This window comes from Dama dama, chromosome 11 (genome assembly GCF_033118175.1).
Source record: "Dama dama isolate Ldn47 chromosome 11, ASM3311817v1, whole genome shotgun sequence".
In the NCBI taxonomy this organism is placed as follows: Eukaryota; Metazoa; Chordata; class Mammalia; order Artiodactyla; family Cervidae; genus Dama; species Dama dama.
In genome coordinates this window covers 75,114,706-75,134,353 of record NC_083691.1, presented here as the reverse complement: position 1 = coordinate 75,134,353, position 19,648 = coordinate 75,114,706, and the positions used below count along the sequence as shown (strand labels likewise).

The following is a 19,648-nucleotide window of genomic DNA, read 5'->3' as shown; positions in this document are numbered from 1 at the left end:
CACACTCTTTAGACCAGTTATTGACGTTGTTTTTAGGAATTGTATGTGAGACGATCTTAGTCATATTTTGCTAGTTTAAAACATGCAGTGCAACGAAAAGATGTACAGGATTTGTGGGCAGTTGGACCTGCCCTAGAACCTCAGTCAGGCCGCCTTTCTTCTCTGCAGCCTTGTGAAAACCTCCTTACCACCCTCCAGCTCATTTTCTCAGCTGCACAAAGGGGCTGCCAGTACTCACTTGCAGTGCTGTCCAAGGATGCTGGATATAAAAACCCTTATCCTCTTGCTGCCATGTATTAGGTTCTCAATAAGTTACAGCCTAGAGATAAAACTGGCTATGATCAAGTAAATAGATTGATATGTATAGGCTTTTGGGGGGGAATGATATAAATGAAAATCCAGTGTAAACCCTTACTGTCCTCTTACTACCTTCTAGCAATTTCTAGCAAAATGCAGAGTCGCCAAGCCTTACTAAGTCAAAATAAACCACAGATCCATGATTGAAGCATTTCTAACAAAGGTGAGCGTCGATGTTGGCTCCCTTTATGATAGGAAATAGCTGGTTGCATACCTCAGAGTTCAAAAGGCTAAAAAAGACCAGGTTTTGCTTTAGAAAAGTTTCTTCTTTACTTAGTAACACGTTTCCCTTTGATTTTCACAGTAGGCTGTTCTGTGTGGGAATGTTGGAGAGGAAACCTCAGCGCTGAGAAATTCAGGCTGGGAGTCTCGGCGGCCGATTGAGATTTGTATCACAGGAAGCAAACTGAAACAATAGCTTTATGATATTAGCTTCCACGCTGGGCTGAGAACAGAACACATTCTGACGGGAACATCAGTGGAAATGCCACTTGATTGTCTTAAATCCTCTTTCAAGAGGAGCCCCACAAACTGTACGCAAATGAGGGTCACTCCTGCATTTGAAGGGCCTTCAACAGCAGTAAATATGCAAAATTGGCTTTTCACTATGAAATTGATGTTTGGCTCCCCCCACACACACACACTCGTGAGGGAAAAATCAAATTCATTTTACACAAGAGCTAGAGATCAATGTGAAGCAAGATTTCTAAGACAAATGTCAGGCTTATGATTAATTCATTGGCATTTGCTTAGTGAAGCCATCGCTGTTAATAAGAGATGATGATTTCCTCATCTCTAGACAACCACGGGGAAGGCATTAAAATGTGAGACAAGTGATTTTAGCTTTTTGCCATGACCTTTCCATGCAGGAAAAAGACGCAAAGGTAAAATTGTGGGGGCAGCTATGGTTTCTGGTGCCTTCTTATGCCCCTCTTTCAGACTTCTTTTCCCAGGCGTTCACCCCTACTTTCTTTCTGTCTCACCCCCTTGTCCCACCCACCCTCCAAACCAAGGCCTCTTTCTGTCCTGTTGGAGAAGAGCTGAAAGGTTGATTTGTGCCAGGATCTTGATCGCTGAGAGCCCCTAGTGTACAGTCTCTTCTAGAGATACTTTGTTCCAGTCGTTCCCTTAGCTTAGATTTGGTAAGTCTGGTCCGTCGGCGGGTGTTTGCTGCCCCAGCCCTGTGCCGTGTTTTATGAGGGGTCATACAGAGGGGTAAGACAGGACAGTAAGGCACGTACAGGCCAAAGAAATGCATGTCTAATGGTGGACTTTCAAGGCCCTTTGGGAGGCCCACAGGTCAGATAAAACACAGTGCCCTCTGCCAAAGATGCAGGGTAACCTCAACCTACTACCTGGTGATGGTGGCCTTTCAATGTGGGGCTGATGGCCAGATAAGCCATTCAAAAATAGTTTCCTCGTGGCTTGACTGGGCTGCTTTTGCAGTCAGCACATCCAGGGCCCAGTGGAGTCATGGGTCTCTGGGCCCAGGAGAGCCCGAGGGAAAGAATCAGTGTAAAAGGGAAGCCCCTTCGATGATAACTACGGGGTGACTACCCGCCAAGCACATATGCCCCGGGAGGATCACATCAGAGTGGTTTGGAGACTAGTCAGAACACTCGGAACTTCTCAGAGTAGGAACAGAGGGAGAATAACCCTGGCACCCTGCGCAGCAGCACCTGTGACGGCCTGGCCCCAGGGGCCCAGTCAGGAGCGTCTGCCCCACCGCTGCCTGCTCACCCCAGATGCCCAGCTCCTGCTGCCCCCACCACCCCCGCCCCGGGTCCAACCCCACCCAGGCGGTGCTGCCTGAAGGAAATGCACGGTGCTCCGGAAAAAGTGCTCCGAAACCTCAGCCCGCGCATATCCTGGCTGTGGGGAGTCATCAAAGCCTGTTTACCGGGGCTATTTTTAGCTTGAAAGAATCTTGTTGTGCTCTCGGGTGCAGCGTATTGAGTCTCTGCAGAGTGCCTCTGATCTGCATGACCCGCTCCTCTTCTTGGGGGTCAGACCCTGAAGGGTCCTGGGAAGCAAGTAACTGAGACCCGGAGCCCAGGGCTATTTAAAGAGTCTGCTGAGGGTTTATCAAGCACCTACTGTGTGCTCCTCTTCATTGGGCACTGAGGATTTCTTCTGGATTGTTGTGCAACTTTACGGCGGCTTATCTGTCTTTTCCCCACTAGTCTGTAGATTCCTCTGGGGAAAGGATGCTCTTACACCTGACTTTCCCGAGGACAGGGCTGAGCACCCAGTAAGTGACACTTGTTGACAGGTGGCCTGGCTTCATGCCCAGCATGGGGCAGACATGTGGCAGGAGTGTGATAGCTACATTGTAGGCGAGTGAATTGTCTGTGTGCCTAGCACTGAGTCAGAGTTTAGTGATCCCCTCAGGAGACCTGATGCTCCCATGAGAGAGGAAAAGGGGAAGGCAGAACCGTCTTCAGCCAGGTGATGTGCCTGGAGCCCCAGCCCCTGGAGTAAAGCGCTGCCTCTGGCCCCCAGCCTCTACCCTCAGCTCCAAGCTGACAGCAAGCTGGCCAGGTTCCGTCTGAAGTCCCCAGGAGGACAGGCAGGTGCTGCGGGAGCAAATGGTTCCACGGAGGAAAGAGGCCCTGTTGTTTCCAGGTCCCCATGGGGCTGGCCTGCTGGCTTCCTGGTCCCCCAGCCATTGTGACTTCAGTCCCAAGATGCTCTGTTTCCACTCGTGGGCTCTGTGTGCCCCTCTCCCTCCCTCCCGGAGTCCAGCTGGCCAGCTGTTGTAGCCAATTTCACCACCTCCTGGAAGCAAGTGTACTGGGCACGGATGGAAACCAGTTTGGCTGTGCTGGAACTGTTGAAAACAGGAAACTTTAAGCAGAACTATTTCCTCTGGGCCTGGCTAACCCAAATCAGGTTGTCTTGGGATGACTCCAGATTTTGAAGTCAGGGTTGCCACTGAGATCAAAGAAATTGAAGAGAAGAAAAATCTTTTCACTAGGCCAGGAATCACAGGACTGGCCTCTGCTGTCTGGAGAAGGCGCTCACCTGTCTGGTGTGATTTTTAACAGTGCTGAAAATCTCTTCTTATGTCCCCCAAATAGGTCACCACTTGCCAAAACATGTTGATTTTCCCAGCATTGCTTCTAAGTCACTTCAGTCATGTCCGACTCTGTGCAACCCCATAGACGGCAGCCCACCAGGCTCCGTCCCTCAGATTCTCCAGGCAAGAACACTGGAGTGGGTTGCCATTTACTTCTCCAATGCATGAAAGTGAAAAGTGAAAGTGAAGTCGCTCAGTGATGTCCAACTCCTAGCGACCCCATGGACTGCAGCCTACCAGGCTCCTCTGTCCATGGGATTTTCCAGGCAAGAGTACTGGAGTGGAGTGCCATTGCCTTCTCCATTTCCCAGCATTAGAGTGGCTTGTAGAACTTGAAGTTAAGGCAGTGATGGTCTCCACCTGTGGTCACCAGCATTCACATCATATGAGAATTTGTTAGAAAAGCAGATTCTCAGCCCCCAACCTGCATGAGTGCATGCTCACTCAATCGTGTCTGACTCTGTGACCCCCTTGACTGTAGCCCGCTGGACTCCTCTGTCCATGGGATTTCCCAGGCAAGAATACTAGAATAGGTTGCCATTTCCTCCTTCAGGGGATCTTCCCAACTCAGGAACTGAAGCTGTGTCTCCTGCATTGGCAGGTGGATTCTTCACCACTGAGCTGCCCGGGAAGCCCTGCCCCCAACCTGAGACCTACTGAGTCAGGAACACTGCTCACAGGGCCCATCCGGGGCTGGCTCTACGACTCTGTGTGACTCTGCGGTCCCCTGGGGACTTCCACCATTAGAAGGGCCCTGGGCATGCTTTGATGTTTCAGTGAGAGATCCCACATTTTTACTTTGCTCTGGTCTCAGAAATCCTTGTTTTAGCAAGTCCTCTAGTGGTCCTGGTGCTTGCTCCACTTTGAAAGCACTAGGTCAAGTCGTGGTCTCTTCTGAAGCCCCTGTTTAAATTTAGGTGTTAACCAGGAGTGTGAATATTGGCCGCGGCACCCCCCACACCTAGAACTCTGGTTCATTATCATCAGTTCGGCTAACCAGTTGGTTGGCAGGGACCCTAAGCAGGGATCAGGTGTGGGCATGTGTGTGGTAAAAAGGCCATTCCCAGTCTCCCATCCCATAGGCTAGCTGCCTGAATCAGGGTATGAAGAGGAAAGAATTTCCCTCATTTTGTTCTACCATTTTATCAAAACACAGGGAAGTCACTAGGATACACTCTGTATGGCCCAGCTCTTGGCTCTGAAGGGTGGCCTGTCCCTGGACAGCATCAGTGACCCTGGCACATTCAATGATGCTGTGTCCTCAAGGTGGCTGGTCCCCAGGGGTACCACTGAAGCCCCTTGGTAGGAACATCTCCTAATTTGGACTTGTTCTTCTGGAGGAATAACAGTGTATGGCCCAGAGCTTAAATTTAGGGGCTTAAGGGAAAAGAGAATCAAATAAATCCAGTGCCCTTGCAGGAAGTCCCTTGAACCTTATTGCACAGCATCCACATGTCTCTTGCCAAGTGGCCCATAAATTCAATTGCATTTTACATTCCCTCCAATAGACTCAGTTAGAATGACTTGTTTTTTAGTTAAGTGAATATTAACTTTCATAAGTGACAAATTATTCTATGATCCTCTCATTCTGTAAATTAGGGTAAGCATACTTGACTTGATGTTTGTAGTGGATGAATACAAGTTTTTATAAGTAAATGTATGTTTGGAGTTAAATAATGAGCTAGGAGAAGCAGGGCTGAACTAAAGTCTGTGGTCTGAGCGATAACAACCAAGGGTCTGAGGCCTGAGAGCTTTATTCGCTGGGGCCAGAGCTGAGGCTACATTTTGGAGACAGCAGAGGTCTACTTGATAGGCCAGGGCCCCCCAGAGTGGTTGGGGAGAGGATGCCTTTCTCGGTTGCCCCTAGCAACCACCTCCACAGCCTGCCACTAACACAGCAGCCTCCTCCTGTGGCTTCACACCTCTGATCCTCACTCTCTCCAAATCATCTTGCGTGCCATTGCTGGATGAATCTCCCCAAAGCAATGGTCTGAGATGCCGCTCCTCCAGGCCATTAGACTCACAAGTCTAGTCGATGAGCCTGGGCACAGACCCTCCTTCTTCCGCCGGGTGGGCCTGTTCTCATCTTTGGACAGCTCCTTCCAGGCTCTGCCTCCTCCATGTTTTCCAGTGTCTGCCCAAGCCAGTAGGCCCAGAAAGCCCTACTTTCGTTTAACAGAGTGAGATCCTTGCTTTTCATGAGTCTCTTCAAATGCCTTTCTTTGAACAGTTGTCTGTGACCACCTCAAAGCGACCCCCTCTTCCTGGGAACCCTTCCGCTCTGTCTGTATTCCTCTTGGGCGCCCACCTCTGTCACCCTGAATTTTTTACTTAGATTTGTGGCTTGCTGTACCACCCAGCCCCCATTCTGGTTCTGAGCAATTTGAAGACAGTGACAGTGTTGTAGAAGGAGCCAGAGAGGGAGAGAATTTATGCTAGTTGGTATGTTTTAGGCATTCTCCATACTTACCTAATCCTTACAAGAGATGGGAATTATTATCTCCATTTAGCTGACGAGGAAACTGATATTCAAAGAGGTTTTCACTTACTCTTTGTTATGTCAGTTAGCACCATAACCTAATAGGAGGAATAAAGTCAGTGGTTATTTGACTCCAGAGCCAATGAATGGTTAGGAGTGTGGCTTCTGGATTCAGCTGCCTGAGCCACAACCTTTATAGCCTTGGGCAAATGACTTAATCTCTCTGGGCCTCATCTGTAAGATAAGACAAAAAAGTAGGGCCTACCCCACAGGTGTTTTGAAGATTACATAGCATTCTCAGTGATAGGCTGATATGTTGTCATTGCTCAACACCCATTAGGGAAAATGACAGTCCTGACTACTCCTGTAACTGCCTTGACGTCGGTGACCCCACTGCTGCCAATACCACAAGTACAGTGCCACAGCTGTTCTGCCCGTGAAGCCCCCAGCAGGGGGTCCTCCGTGCAGGGGTGCTCATCAGATGCCTGCTCCTTGGGCAAGTGGCGGACACTTAGGTGGTTGGCGGTGTGTGTTTCCAGAAAAATCCATCTGATGCCTTTGAGCCATCCCTGGAAGACACCCATCCACACCAGTCACATCTGCTTTAACCCCACATTGATGCAAACTTTTCAATCCCACCCCCTGTCTTTCCAGTTTGCTCTGAAAATGAATCTGAAGCCGACGCTGACCAGCAGATGGACAACTTGTACCTGAAAGCCTTGGAGGGTTTCATTGCCGTGGTGACCCAAGATGGTGACATGATCTTTCTGTCGGAGAACATCAGCAAGTTCATGGGACTCACACAGGTGACACCCTCCTCGGGCTCCTTCAGAAAGGGAAAATGTTTCCATTTGGGGGTAGAAATTAGTGGAAGATTCTGATCACCTCCCTCCTGACCTTTTCCTGCATGCACCCACCCTCCTCCTCTCTGATCTCAAGCCTCAAACCTTAGAAATAACTTAGAGCCCCTGGCATTGGGCTAGCATTGCCAGCGGCCATCCTGGCAGACAGCTCTGCCAACTGGATTACAGACCCACCCTTGTCAGTCATGTCTGTCATGACCTCTATCACACCTGTGTGTCTGTGGATCTGCCGAGTGGAATATGAGAAGATCTGACTCAGCCTCCTCCCTCTCTCCAAACCTGAAAGGGGGCCCAGCTTCCTCTCGGAGACTTCTTCACTGTCAGGAATAATGAGCCCAACCTTGTTTTTTGAAACAGGTAGAGTTAACAGGACACAGTATCTTTGACTTCACTCATCCCTGTGACCATGAGGAGATCCGTGAGAACTTGAGTCTCAAAAATGGTAGGTATTCTTGGGTGTGTTTCTTTCCTTCTTAATACTACATGGGGAAGGAACCTGTCTCCCCTTTGTGTACTAACATAGGACGGATAGATCATGGCCATCATGATCCAGAAAAAACAGACACCCATAGAAAATCCAACAGGACTTTGGAGATGAGATCAAGTGCCCTGGAAGGACTAGTACTCAGTACCTAGGACTGAGTACCTGGTACTCAGAATTATCTTTTGCTGGCTCTTGTGGTGCCTGAGATCAGACTCCTAGGGCACTCCTGTGGGTTAGGACACCATCTCCAGGAGGTTTCATCACTCATGCTGAGTGTCCAGCATCTTTTCCGAATGACACCATCCAAACCAATCAGCTTGTCTGTGCCAAAATGTTCATGGGAACTGTTGCAGCTGTCCATGTGATGGTTGTGTAACAGACTGCCCAAACATAGTGGGTTAAACAGTCCTTTTATCGTCTCTCATGATTCAGTGGGTTCTATGGGTGGTTCTTATGCTCCATGTGATGTAGGGGGCTCAACCCAATGGGATAAGCATAGGGTTCACCCACACTCTGGGACCTTGTGGCGGTAACTAGAGGCTGGAGCTCTCTGTCACTCCAAAAGGTATCGGAGCCTCTTCCTCTCCACATGGTCTCTCCAGGGTAGCCAAACTTCTTATTCTTATATTCTTAGCTCCCTTTTGGGGAGCTAGCTCCCCGAAAGTGCAAAAGTAGAAGCTGCCAGAAGCCCTCTGAAGGCTTAGTCCTGAAACTGGTACAGAACCACGCTTTGGTTAAAGTGAGTTACAGACCTGGCCCATTCACTGTGGGAGGGGGCTATACAAGGCCCTAAATACTGTGAAACGTGGCTCACTGGGGCCACCTTTAGAGACTAGCTACCATCGGGGCCAAGGAAGGAGTCTGGTCCCCCGGTAATAAAAAATGGAACAGGTGGTTTTGATGGAGAAAGTTTAAAAGGTCTTGCGCACCACACTCTTACCTGCGGGGGCTCCAGCAGGTGCCAGGGGATGGAAGGGCCCAAACACACAGAAAGCATTTTTCAGGGACAGTCAGAGCTGGCTGCTTCATCTCTTGTAACTGGGGACAGCCGCGCAAAAGCTCTAATGGACATATTGTCAAGTGGACAGAAGCTTTAAGAAGGGAACTCAATGACTTTCGAGGTCCCTTCTGAACCTGAGAGTCAGTCTCTGCCCTGGACAGACTGTACCGAGTCTAACATCCCTTTTTACAGCTCTCACCTGTCACTGACATGGAGCATGTACTTATCCAGCCTGAACGGCAGAGACAAGGCAGTAATATCAAGCCTACAAGGTTTTGCTCTTATTATCACACATGCTGAAAAAGCACACATTTCATTCGCCTACTTCTACCCGTGTTACCAACTGAGCCTGCAGAGTGCAGGATTCCCACTACCTCCCCGACCCCACCACCCCCTCCTCCCCCAGCCCCTCTGCTCTCCCTCCTGAAGGCCACCTGGCTCTGGTCAGGCACAAGCTGGGGAGCTCTTGGGGCTGTTCACTGTCTTCTCTATGTTGAGAAAGTCTTGTTTAGTTCTGTGAGAAAAAGGCTACCAGATCTTCTGAATCCCTTTCTAAAACAGGCACTGGAAGCCTGAGAAAACCCCAACGTCCCTTATTTCTTCTCTACTCTGGAAACCCTTGGGTTCTTGGTCTCAGTTTAACCTCTGACCCTAGTCTTAGTCTGATCATACAACTTGAACCAAGCCCCTTCATTGCTCTGTTCCTGGGAATCTTTCTCTTCAAAGTGACAGTGTTGGACCAGGCAAAGTCTAGGACCTTTCACTCTCCAGTGCTGTGACTCAGCATGACTCTGCTCTGTTGATCTGAGTTGAACGTTAGGTCTCTCGGTCCCTGTGTTGAGGACTTGAGATCAAAATCAGTGACTCATCAAAGGCTTTGAAGGTGCCGACCTGAGTGGACTCGTGATCTATAAGCAAAGGGTTAGTGTGATCACCCAGAGGCAGATAAGGCTGTGAGGCTGCTTGTGGAAAGCTTTGAAGGCCAGCAACTGAGCCTTGAACTTCATCCTGTAGACAGAGGGGGCTGTTGGAATTTTTTGAGCAGAGATAGGGGTAATCTGATTGGAGCTGTGTTCAGAGAGATTAACCAAATGACAGGATGGGGAAAATCCCGACATTAACAGGTTAGGAGGCTATAACCATAACCCATGCAACAGCCACAAATGAGTCCCTCCTGCCCACTGCTCCATAGCACCTGAGCTGGTCCTGGTAGTGTGTCCAGACCCCAAGATACAAGAATATCTCATGATGTGCAAATGCCACCTATGGAAGCCAGAATTGTGAAAAACATCATTGAGTATGGGAGAGATGATTTCGTGATGGTGATGGGGAGGAATACCCTCTCATAAGAAAAAGAAAAAGATTCACCATCTGGTCTGTTACTTAGTGGCCTCTCATTTGAGGTTTATGACAGATTAAAAAGTGCCACAATCCATTTGACACAGCGATTTGGGGCTGTGTCACTCAAGTCACTGACCCCTGGGGGTTTCAGTCCTGAGGCTATGCCCAGAGGAAGGGTGTGACTATTAGAAACAAGGCTCTGGGTTGTTCTAAGATGCTGGGTAGTGGGGCCGGAGTGTACCTTGGAAGGTCCAGAATGGCAGAATTTAGACATGGACAGGGGGACACCTCTAGGGTTTACTGTATTCATCACTTTTCTTTTTTTCAGTGGGAGACTGAAAAACCTGAGTGGGCAGGTTATTTGGAGACCATAAGGAAGGAAGCAATCTTATTTGTCTTGGTGATTTTTAAAATTCTGACCGAGAAGGGATATGATCCATACTGAGTTAATCCTCAAGGTGAACTTGCTCACCACAGGAGATTTGGACCAGCGGTGTTCCATGAGCCTTGACCTGTGTCACTTTGGGAAGGGAGCACATGGTGTGAGATCCTGAACGTAGCCACTGTGGGTTAACAGGAGGGCATGGGAGGGACAGGAATGGGGAAAAGACAGAGGCATCTAAGGGAAATTTCCCACCTGAGAGGCTTGTCCCCTTGGAGCGACTGTGATCTTGCTTGGATGATCCTTTTGGAATTCCTTCTATGGGGCCCACCCAGGGGAGAGGTTTGCTGAGATCATGGCTGATGGTCACTCATCGCCTGACCACTCTGCGCTGTGAGGTGTGGTGGGAAATAAAACAGTGGAATAGGCCCAACCCTTCAGGAGCTCACCCTGCAGGGGAGACAGGCTGGAGATGAGGGAGCCTTGATCCACAGCCAAGACAGCACAGAGCGCTCTGGGCAGGCTACGGGTGCTCACAGCAGCTCCTCAGGGATCACACACAGACACACACACACACCCCTGAAAAACTGCCCTGCTTCTGACTACAGACAGAGCTAACTTCAGCTGGCTCTGCTTATCTTCTCCATCCAGGCTCTGGTTTTGGGAAGAAAAGCAAAGACATGTCCACAGAGCGGGACTTCTTCATGAGGATGAAGTGCACGGTCACCAACAGAGGCCGCACGGTCAACCTCAAGTCAGCCACCTGGAAGGTAGGACGTCAGGCCTGGGTTTGGAGTCCCGGGGTGCCCCCCACCCCCACCCCCTGCCTCCACCCCGCCCCCGACCCCATGTCTGACCCTCCGCGGCTGGTCTCCAGGTCTTGCACTGCACGGGCCAGGTGAAGGTCTACAACAACTGCCCCCCTCACAGCAGTCTCTGCGGCTGCAAGGAGCCGCTGCTGTCCTGCCTCATCATCATGTGTGAGCCGATCCAGCACCCGTCCCACATGGACATCCCACTGGACAGCAAGACCTTCCTGAGCCGCCACAGTATGGACATGAAGTTCACCTACTGCGACGACAGGTGGGGCCCGGCGGCGAGCGTGTGTGCGCATGCGCCTGTGGTCAGGGGGCGGGTCTGCGGCAGACATGTTGTGTTGTTGGGGGCGGGTCACAGTTTCATCCCGCCAGTGCTGGTAAGGGTCATACTGGACTGTCCCCTGTTGTCACCCCGGAGCTGTTCTAGAGTGCAGCTGTTGTCATGGTGGATGGAGGTGGTGTGTACATCTTCCTCCACACGTGTGTGTGTGTGTGTGTGTGTGTGTGAGAGAGAGAGAGAGAGAGAGAGAGACTCCTAGATCTCCAAGCTTCTCTCCACTCTGCTTCCTGGGAAAAGAAGGTCTAGAGGTCTCTCCATTGGCACAGCCAGTGCGGAGGCCCGCTGGGAGCCTGGAAGCTGCCCTGCAGTCACGTGACTCCTGTGTGTTCTCTTCCATTAGTGAGCTCTTTCCTCAGCCTCTGCTCCTCCTATGTCCTCCGTTCCAAACCGTGTCCAGCCCCAGTTGGAAGGCTTTTTGATGAAGGGAACTAAGTCAGACTCCAATCCCTGAAGCCAGGCCCAACTGGAAAATTCTCTTACGGGAGAGTATAGTGGTTAAGAGCCTTAATGCAGTGAGATGGCCTAAGTTCCAATCCGATAGGAAGTGTTCAGTATTAGCTATGATTCCCACCCTAAATTATTTCTTTATTAAAGTAGTTGAAAGAGTACCCAAGGCCATACATGTAATCCATGTCACTCTAGTTTTAGCTCAAGGTGAGGATCGAAACAGGTAGGGAAAAGGTCAGAGTTGTCATGGGAGGGGCGGGCAGAACAGCTCTGACTCCTCCCCACTGCCTGGCCTCTGCCCTCCCCTCTGTGACTGGACATTGGAGATGTGGGCGGATCAGGAGGTAGAAGAAGCAAGGATGCCATGGGCAATGGCTGCCATCAGGGAGGCAGGGACAGGCCAGGGGCTGAGCTGGGCCCGGCAGGCCCGGCCCAAGGAGATGCCCCTGCCACCCGCCATCTAGTGCATGATGGGGTGGGCCCTTGGGGATCTCCCCACCCAACTCCGGCTTTCAGCAGTGTCCAGAGTCACTACGTTTGTCCAGAGTCATAGTTCTGGGAGCAGCTCTTTGCTGCGGCAGGCACTCCACTCTCACCTTCTAGCTTTCTCCAGAAACCCTGAGATTGTGGCTTCCCATTCTCTAAAAGGCATACTTACTCCCTCCTGTTTCACAGGATCACTGTAAGATGAGTGATGGCCATGGAAGCACTTTGAAAAGCACAGACCCCCTCACTGATGGAGGTTTTTTGTTCCTGCTGGCGTCTTGCTCCCTGCCCTTGTCCTCGCCTGAAGCTTGTCTCCCTGCTAAACTCTAAGGGGCCGAGACCACTTCTGGAGATATGTAGAGGCTGGGGGCCTGGAAGAAGGAAACTGCCTCACCTTCCCAGCCAGCAGGAAGCCACAGACCCCAGGAGGGAGCTCCTGCTCAGCAGCCCCCAGGCCCACCCACCTTCCTCTCCTCTGCTGGATGTCCCAGGGGTGCAGATTTCTTCATGGATGGGGCTCTACTTTCCAGGCTCTGCCGAGTCTGTCTCCCCTGATTCTGGACTGACCTGGTGTTTGCTGCTGCCACTCCTTAGAACTGGGTTCCAGGACAGATTTAAGAACTCTGGTGAAAGTGCCCTAGAGTCATTCCTGTTCCCTAGTTCTGACCACCATAGCGCTGGATTCAAGGCTGTTGCAGGTAGTGGGTGGTTTGAGATGTAGAAAGAAGTGCTCTAACTTCATAGGGAGAAAATATCCCATATGAAGACTATGTCCTGGAACTTTGGCATAGCCAGCAGTTATTATGGTTATTCATGTTGTCATTATTGTGATATGAGGATAATTAGAGAGAAAGACTATTGCAAAGGCAGGCACCCGAGAAATCCGTGCTGTGTAAGGTTATTTATCAGATGTAGTCTTTGTATTCAAAGAACCATTCTGGGCAGAAGATACAGTTTTGTAATGTGCACAGCCCTAATGTGACCCCAGAAGCACTGGGAAAACCCTACTGTCCTAGAAAATAACTTCTCATCCCTAGATAACAGGAAAGAAGAAATTTTTAAATGTTAAGACTTTGATCCTTGTTAAAGTGAAGGGAAAATTCCTCTGGAAAGAGTAATTTGAAGTTATTCCTCACTCTTTACCATGTTTTGAATGAATTTCAGGTCATTTCCTGAAAGCTTCTAATCTTTGGATGAAAGGAAGAAGGGGCAATAACATGAGGAATTGGGGGCCTAAGAATGTGGAAGACCCTCCTCCCAGAAAGGAGAGGGACCCTGCACTGACTTCTTAGTTTGCTTCAGGTCTGGTAGGCAGAGTTGATCCTGACTTGAAGGAACCTGTGATTTAGGGCTTTGTGACTCAGAGTGTGGAGGGTGATATTACTTGGAAGGTTTGCTGGATATAGTGCACTTTCAGCAAAATCTTGTCTTTCAAAAACCTAATTACATGGGCCAAACTCTGAATTCAATGGTGCTGGAGAGATGGATGCAGAGGCATTTAAAGACACAGAAGGCTGTGCCACACATAAGTTGTGTTTAACGGATTAGGAGATTAGTTCACAAGGGCACAGACATGGCTTAGACGTTTATAAAGTGACTATTTTAAGTCCTTAACACCTATGTGTTACTTCTCAATTGCTTTGATGAGGACTAGGATTTTTTGGTTTTGGTAGCTTATCTTGTTTTTACTTTTTGTATTGGGATGGGGAAAGGTATACACACATTCATGCTTGCTCTCTCACAGGTATGCACGCACGTGTGTGCGCACACACACACACACACACAACTCTTCCAAGATCAGTGCTTCAAAAACCAACACTTACATAGGGTGACCATTTCATTTTAATCAGGGAATTCACTAGAGTTAATGACATCTGGCACACATGAGAGGTTGTAATTTCCCACAAAGGTATTCTTTTTCCAGTGGGAAAGTTAGAAAGAATCTGGTGAAAATGTAAGGCAATTAGAATACACAAAATCACTTGTAAGGTTGTTTGGTACTTTTTCTTAGTTGTATTGAGACCACAGGCATAATCAAACAAACAAACAAAAAAAGGATCATGGAGAAAAAGAGAAGGGAGAAGAAAGGGAGCAGGGAGGTGAGAAGTAAAATAGAAAAAAGAGTAATCTTGTACTTAACTCTCAGGTTTCCAAAATCCGTTGAACCAGAAGCAACTTGTCCTGAAAGATCTGAAATTGAATAAAGGAATGCAAATGGTTCAAAATGCATTCATCCTGCTTCTCTTAATAGTGAGTCAAGACGATACCAAGCCCTGTATTATCTGAAACAGCAAATATTGTTAGAAGAGAATTCCATGACAGTTTATGTCAGTCACATTTATTTGTATATACAATCAATTGCTCTCAATGGAGACAGTAAAACTGAGCAGCAAGTTTAAAGAAGAATATCCTGATTATCAGTGTAATGGATGAACTTGTCTCCATTCACAATTCAAATAGTTTCCTAAAATGAGCAGCCAATTAATGAAGTGTTATTTATTGAACATCTTCTATGTATCTAACTCGGTGCCAGAGACTGATTATATCAAAGAAGGAAAGAGATAATTCTTGATCTCCAAGAGTCTGGAGTTGGAGACATTAAGAACCATTCACCCAAAAGGAAGGCAAAAGTTGTTCCCAAGTTTAACTTCAAGATGGGGTGGTTCTTAAATTCACGTGGAGGCGCCATCTAGTGGAAAAAGAAAATAACTCTGAAAGAAGCCAAGTCATCAGGGAGAGCAGGGCAAATCTGTAATACACAAAATCCCGCTGTGACTTTGTGTGTTTTATGAGTCTTTTTGTATCTTAGAAATAAATTATAAAAGCAAATTATGTGTATAATAGAAGTATCAGTGGGGAGAAAGTTATCATAACAGTAAAATTTTCAGATTAACAAAGAGGGTCATGTAAGTTTTATTTTTTAAATTTGTGTTTTTATTGGAGGATAATTGCTTTACAGAATTTTGTTGTTTTCTGTCAAACCTCAACATGAATCAGCCATAGGTATACATACATCCTCTCCCCTTTGAAACTCCCTCCCGTCTCCCTCCCTGTCCCACCCCTCTAGGTTGACACAGAGCCCCTGTTTGAGTTTCCTGAGCCACAGAGCAAATTCCCCTTGGCTGTCTATTTTACAAATGGTAATGTAAGTTTCCATGTTACTCTTTGCATACATCTCACCCTCTCCCCTCTCCCCATGTCCATAAGTCTATTCTCTATATCTGTTTCTCCACTGCTGCCCTGTAAATAAATTCTTCAGTACCATCCACTCAGCTTTGATTTCAGTTAGCATATATTTCAGCTCTAAAATTCTACTTCATTCTTTTTTTTCCATTTATTTTTATTAGTTGGAGGCTAATTACTTTACAATAGTGTAGTGGTTTCTGCCATACACTGACATGAATCAGCCATGGATTTACGTGTGTTCCCCATCCCGATCCCCACTCCCGCCTCCCTCTCCATCCCATCCCTAAAGAATCTGAGGGCAACCCCTTTTTGCCACTGAATTAGGGCAACATAGGATGTAATAATATCAGAAGTTACAGTTTAGTGAATTAAGATGCCTACATTTCAAATTCTGTGGGTCAGATTTATGATTAACTCTTTTTCTACAAAGAAGTTGGGAATGGTAATGATAAAAGTGAGGGATAGTTGAGAATCTTTAAGAGACTGTCAGTAAAATTATAGCAAGCCATGAGATGTAAAACACACACACATCAAAACACCTGAAAAGTGATAGTGTTAATGCCCAAGAAGAAAATAGACTGACTTTGGGCAAATTAATAGTAAAAGATTATACACTTTCATTGCATACTGAGATACATTTAACAAATTATTTTACTTTTTTTTTAGAGGATAGGTAGCATCTTTAAATGCAAAGTGATCTTTTAGCTTAATATGTTACATATCATTTTTAGTTTCATAGTCTGTTCTAAATATTTTTGCAAACATAGTAGTCTTTCTCTACCGATCGTATGTAGCAGGGTATATATAATGTGTTTTTTAAGCCCCTGAGTTTAGAAGACACTTGAAATGTTCTCCTTGTGCATCTATGTCTCTTCCAAACAATGTTCTTAAATCAGTCCTAAGAAAGACTGAGCATATTTATGAGAAATGCTCGTATATCATCCTGTCTAATCTGTTCAAAATATTCCTTGGAAGAAGCAGCTCTTTGGAATTTATTTCAAAGTGTGATAGACCTCACAATTCAAAATTTATTCATCTGCATGATTTGCCTCTCTCTTGCTACAATTCAAGGCAACTTTCCCCTTTCTGCTTGTGGGTTTCAAGGTAATGAAAGGCAGTTGCGGCATTTGGTGGCACTCTGAGTCAGTCCAGGATTGAACCAGGGCTACCCTCCTATGTACACTATGTATATATTCACCCCACCTGTAACACATAACACTGACAGGATGCAAATTAATTATCTGTTAACTACAGAGCCAGTTGGATATTCACTTAACCATGTACTATTGGAGGAAAACACAAGGCAAAAGTGTTGTTTAAAGCAAAGAGAATCTAGATTGAAATACATTAAAACAAATGACATTGAAATCTGTGGTAGTGAATAGTCTGGAAATTAGTCTGCATTAAGGAAATGCAGTTTCAGAGCAAAAAAAAAAAAAAAAAGCACATACAGGAACCAAAATGAGGTGAACCCAGTATTACTTCGGAGAGGCCATGGCCAGAGGAGGGAAGGAAAGAAAGCAGACCTGAATAGAAGGATGGTTTTATTAGCAAAGGCATTCTTTCAAAAACAAATAGGTGGTTATGAAGTACTTAAAACTTTCATCCTCTCAAATAGTTTAAATACTCTTCTAACCATCTTGTTTACATGATTAATTTACTGAGCAAATTCTGTGCCTGTGTAGGGAATGAGTAAAACCTGCAGCCAGACCTTGTTTGACTCCAGGCGTGGCGTGTGAAGCAGGGAGCTCGCTGCCCCATTGCTTGTGGGCGGCCGAGCCGGCTCAGGCCCGCACTGTTTCTTCTGCCTTCAAAGTCTCACGGCCCTGACCCTGTTACCACGGGAGAGTCCTTGTCTTCCCAGCACTCAGCCACGGGTAGTCCATGTGGAAAGGGCCTCACAGCATGAAGGGTAGAGAGCAATGAATGACCAGTAACTGTCGTTTTATGCTGTGAGGCAAACCTGACTCTGAAATTCAGAGAGCCCAGCTTTCTGACCCACATATTAACTTGGGGCGACACTAACTTCAGATTTTTACTACCGTTCTTTCCCTCTCCATTTTCTAGTTTCTTTTTTTCTCTCTTCCTCCTGCCTCTGCCTCCTGTGGCTGCCTGTCAATGTCTATGTCTCTCTCCTGGCCTCATCCTCGGTCCGGTTCTCTTCCTACTTTATTATTAAAAAGGAACCTCTGTGCTTTTTCACTTCTGAAGTCTGGTGAATTAAGCCCCTTTACATGTCCCTCTTCTCTACAAACAGAACAGCCATACTGAATTGACTTTTGAAATTTATGGGTGACCCCAAAATGACTTTTTCCCCCCTCCAGAGAGTCAGGGACCCTTAATTAGAAAGAAAAAAAAAAAAGTTCCCCTGCCTCTGATGAAGAGAGCAGATGAAATTATGTTATCACAGCCCAGCTCTGGAGACTTCCCTGGGACAGAGGGAAATGAGCGGGGAGGACCCTTGTGTGCCGCGGAGGCTGACCCTGTAAACAAACCGGGTTCGTTAGCCTCCCTGCTGGCGTCGGCGTGCCTGCCGAAGGAGGGCAACGACCATTAGCTTTGAGTTGGGGTTTCCTGGTTTTGTGAAGTTCAACCACTCGAATGTTCTTCAATTGTGTTTGGGGTATGTGTATTTCCCAGTTTTTATAGTCGTCTGTTTAAAGGCATGAAGGAGGAGACGTTAAATATTTATTTTAGTTGACAAGATAAATGAAGGCTGCTACTGGGAAGAGAGCTGGCAATCCTGAAGTTGAGCCCTTGTTTGTCCACTTCCAAAACATGCCCATTGTGTCCCCTGAATGGATAGTATACTAATTAGATCGGAAAATATTTTATTTGAGGTTGATTATAATAAACATTTACTTTGAGCATTTTAAAGATTCTAATCTTGAAAGAAAATGTAGTCTCTTCATGGATTAGAATCAGACTTTCCCAGGACAGCCTCATTTTTGAGGGTCTCTAGGAAATCTACAACTAGTGCAGGCTCAGAAGTAGTTTTTGTGGCAAACTGGTGAGCCTACCATTGTCAGCCAACCCATTGTCAGCACAGCCTACGGGTGCAATTCTGACTCCCAGGCTAAGCCTGAAAGACATGGAACCTATCAGAAAAGCTACTTGGCTGTAGGAAAGGAAGCACCAGCTCTGTTCAACCATCTCCTTCTCCCTGAATCTCCACTCCGGCTAAGGTGCCATTGGCAGTCCCAGAGTTGGGCCGCTGAGGAACATGTCTGTTGCTGATGGCTTCAAAGACCTCTCTGCTCAGGGCCAAGTGAGGGGACAGGTCCTCCCCATCTGAAACCAGTTGGCTGATGCAAGTGAACTGCTGAAATCTCACGGGAGAAATCTCTGCTGGCCTAAATCAGCTGAGACCTAAGCATCTCAGCTTTGCCGTGTTGCCTGTTGTTTGACAAAGCCTTTCACCCCCAAGTCTCACTTAGGCAGAAAATTTGCCTCTTCTCTGCCCACTTCAACAGCAGACACACCTTGGGGAATGGAGGAAGGATGGACTCTATACCACGAGGGCTGCGCTGAAGGCTGTGTGTGTGCATTGTCATGCACCAAGATAGGTGGTTGTGTTCTAGGAAGAAAAGCGGGTTGTTAGTGCCCAGGATCCTTAGCAGTGCTGGCTTAGACAGGGCTCTGATTGTACCTTAGGCCCCCAAAGAAAATCATTCTGTTGGTCGGCTACTCTGGCATTTACTGAGCACTCGTTGTCGCGAAGGCCAAAGGAGAATGTGGTCCCTGAATTCAGGGTTGGCAGCCTAGGATGTGGACAGAAGAATACATAATTTCTTGTGATACTGTGTTCGCTGATTAGGCTCAAGAAGGGGGACTTGGAGAAAGCTCAGTGAAAAAGATGCAGTTTTGAACTGGCCCTGTCATCATCAGGGCTCAGAGAAAGAAGGCCCCGAGGCTCTGCAGCAAGCCTAGCTTTGCCAGCAATGGAAACTGGGAGGAAGGGGATATACCAGAGCAGGAGACGTGGCATGCTGCCGATCAGCTGCAAATTAAACTGCTTGGAAGATGGAGATAAGACTGGGGGAACTTGGAAGTTAGGCAGAGTTTATTTCCTCTGGATGTGGCTGGTGATAGGTGAGATGGAGATGCTTGTAGAGGGGAGGGACAGAACAGAAATAATATTCTAGAATGATTTAGTCTGACCTATACAAAACCCCAATGGAGTGGGAGAGAGGAGTAGAGACGGGAGGCCTAGGAGTCACAGCTTCTGCTTTCCTCTCCATGTCGTGCATCTCCAGCATGGACAGGTGACCGGGCCAGGCTCCAGAAGCCATGTGTTCCAAAACAGAGCTTGTAATGATGAGGAGATAGCATCACTTCTAGCTCATGATAGGCTAAGTAAACAAGACAGCAAGCCCATTAGAAAAA

At 47.5% G+C, this 19,648-nt stretch overlaps 1 protein-coding gene across 1 annotated transcript in view; it reads left to right on the top strand.

Annotated features, from left to right (window-relative positions):
* EPAS1 (endothelial PAS domain protein 1) overlaps positions 1 to 19,648 on the top strand; it is a 92,114-nt gene that overhangs the window by 53,967 nt on the left and 18,499 nt on the right. The window contains exons 3-6 of the mRNA XM_061155484.1: positions 6,570 to 6,721; positions 7,136 to 7,220; positions 10,637 to 10,755; positions 10,863 to 11,068. Of these exons, the coding sequence (XP_061011467.1) occupies positions 6,570 to 6,721; positions 7,136 to 7,220; positions 10,637 to 10,755; positions 10,863 to 11,068 (562 nt within the window). The remainder of the gene's footprint in view (positions 1 to 6,569; positions 6,722 to 7,135; positions 7,221 to 10,636; positions 10,756 to 10,862; positions 11,069 to 19,648) is intronic.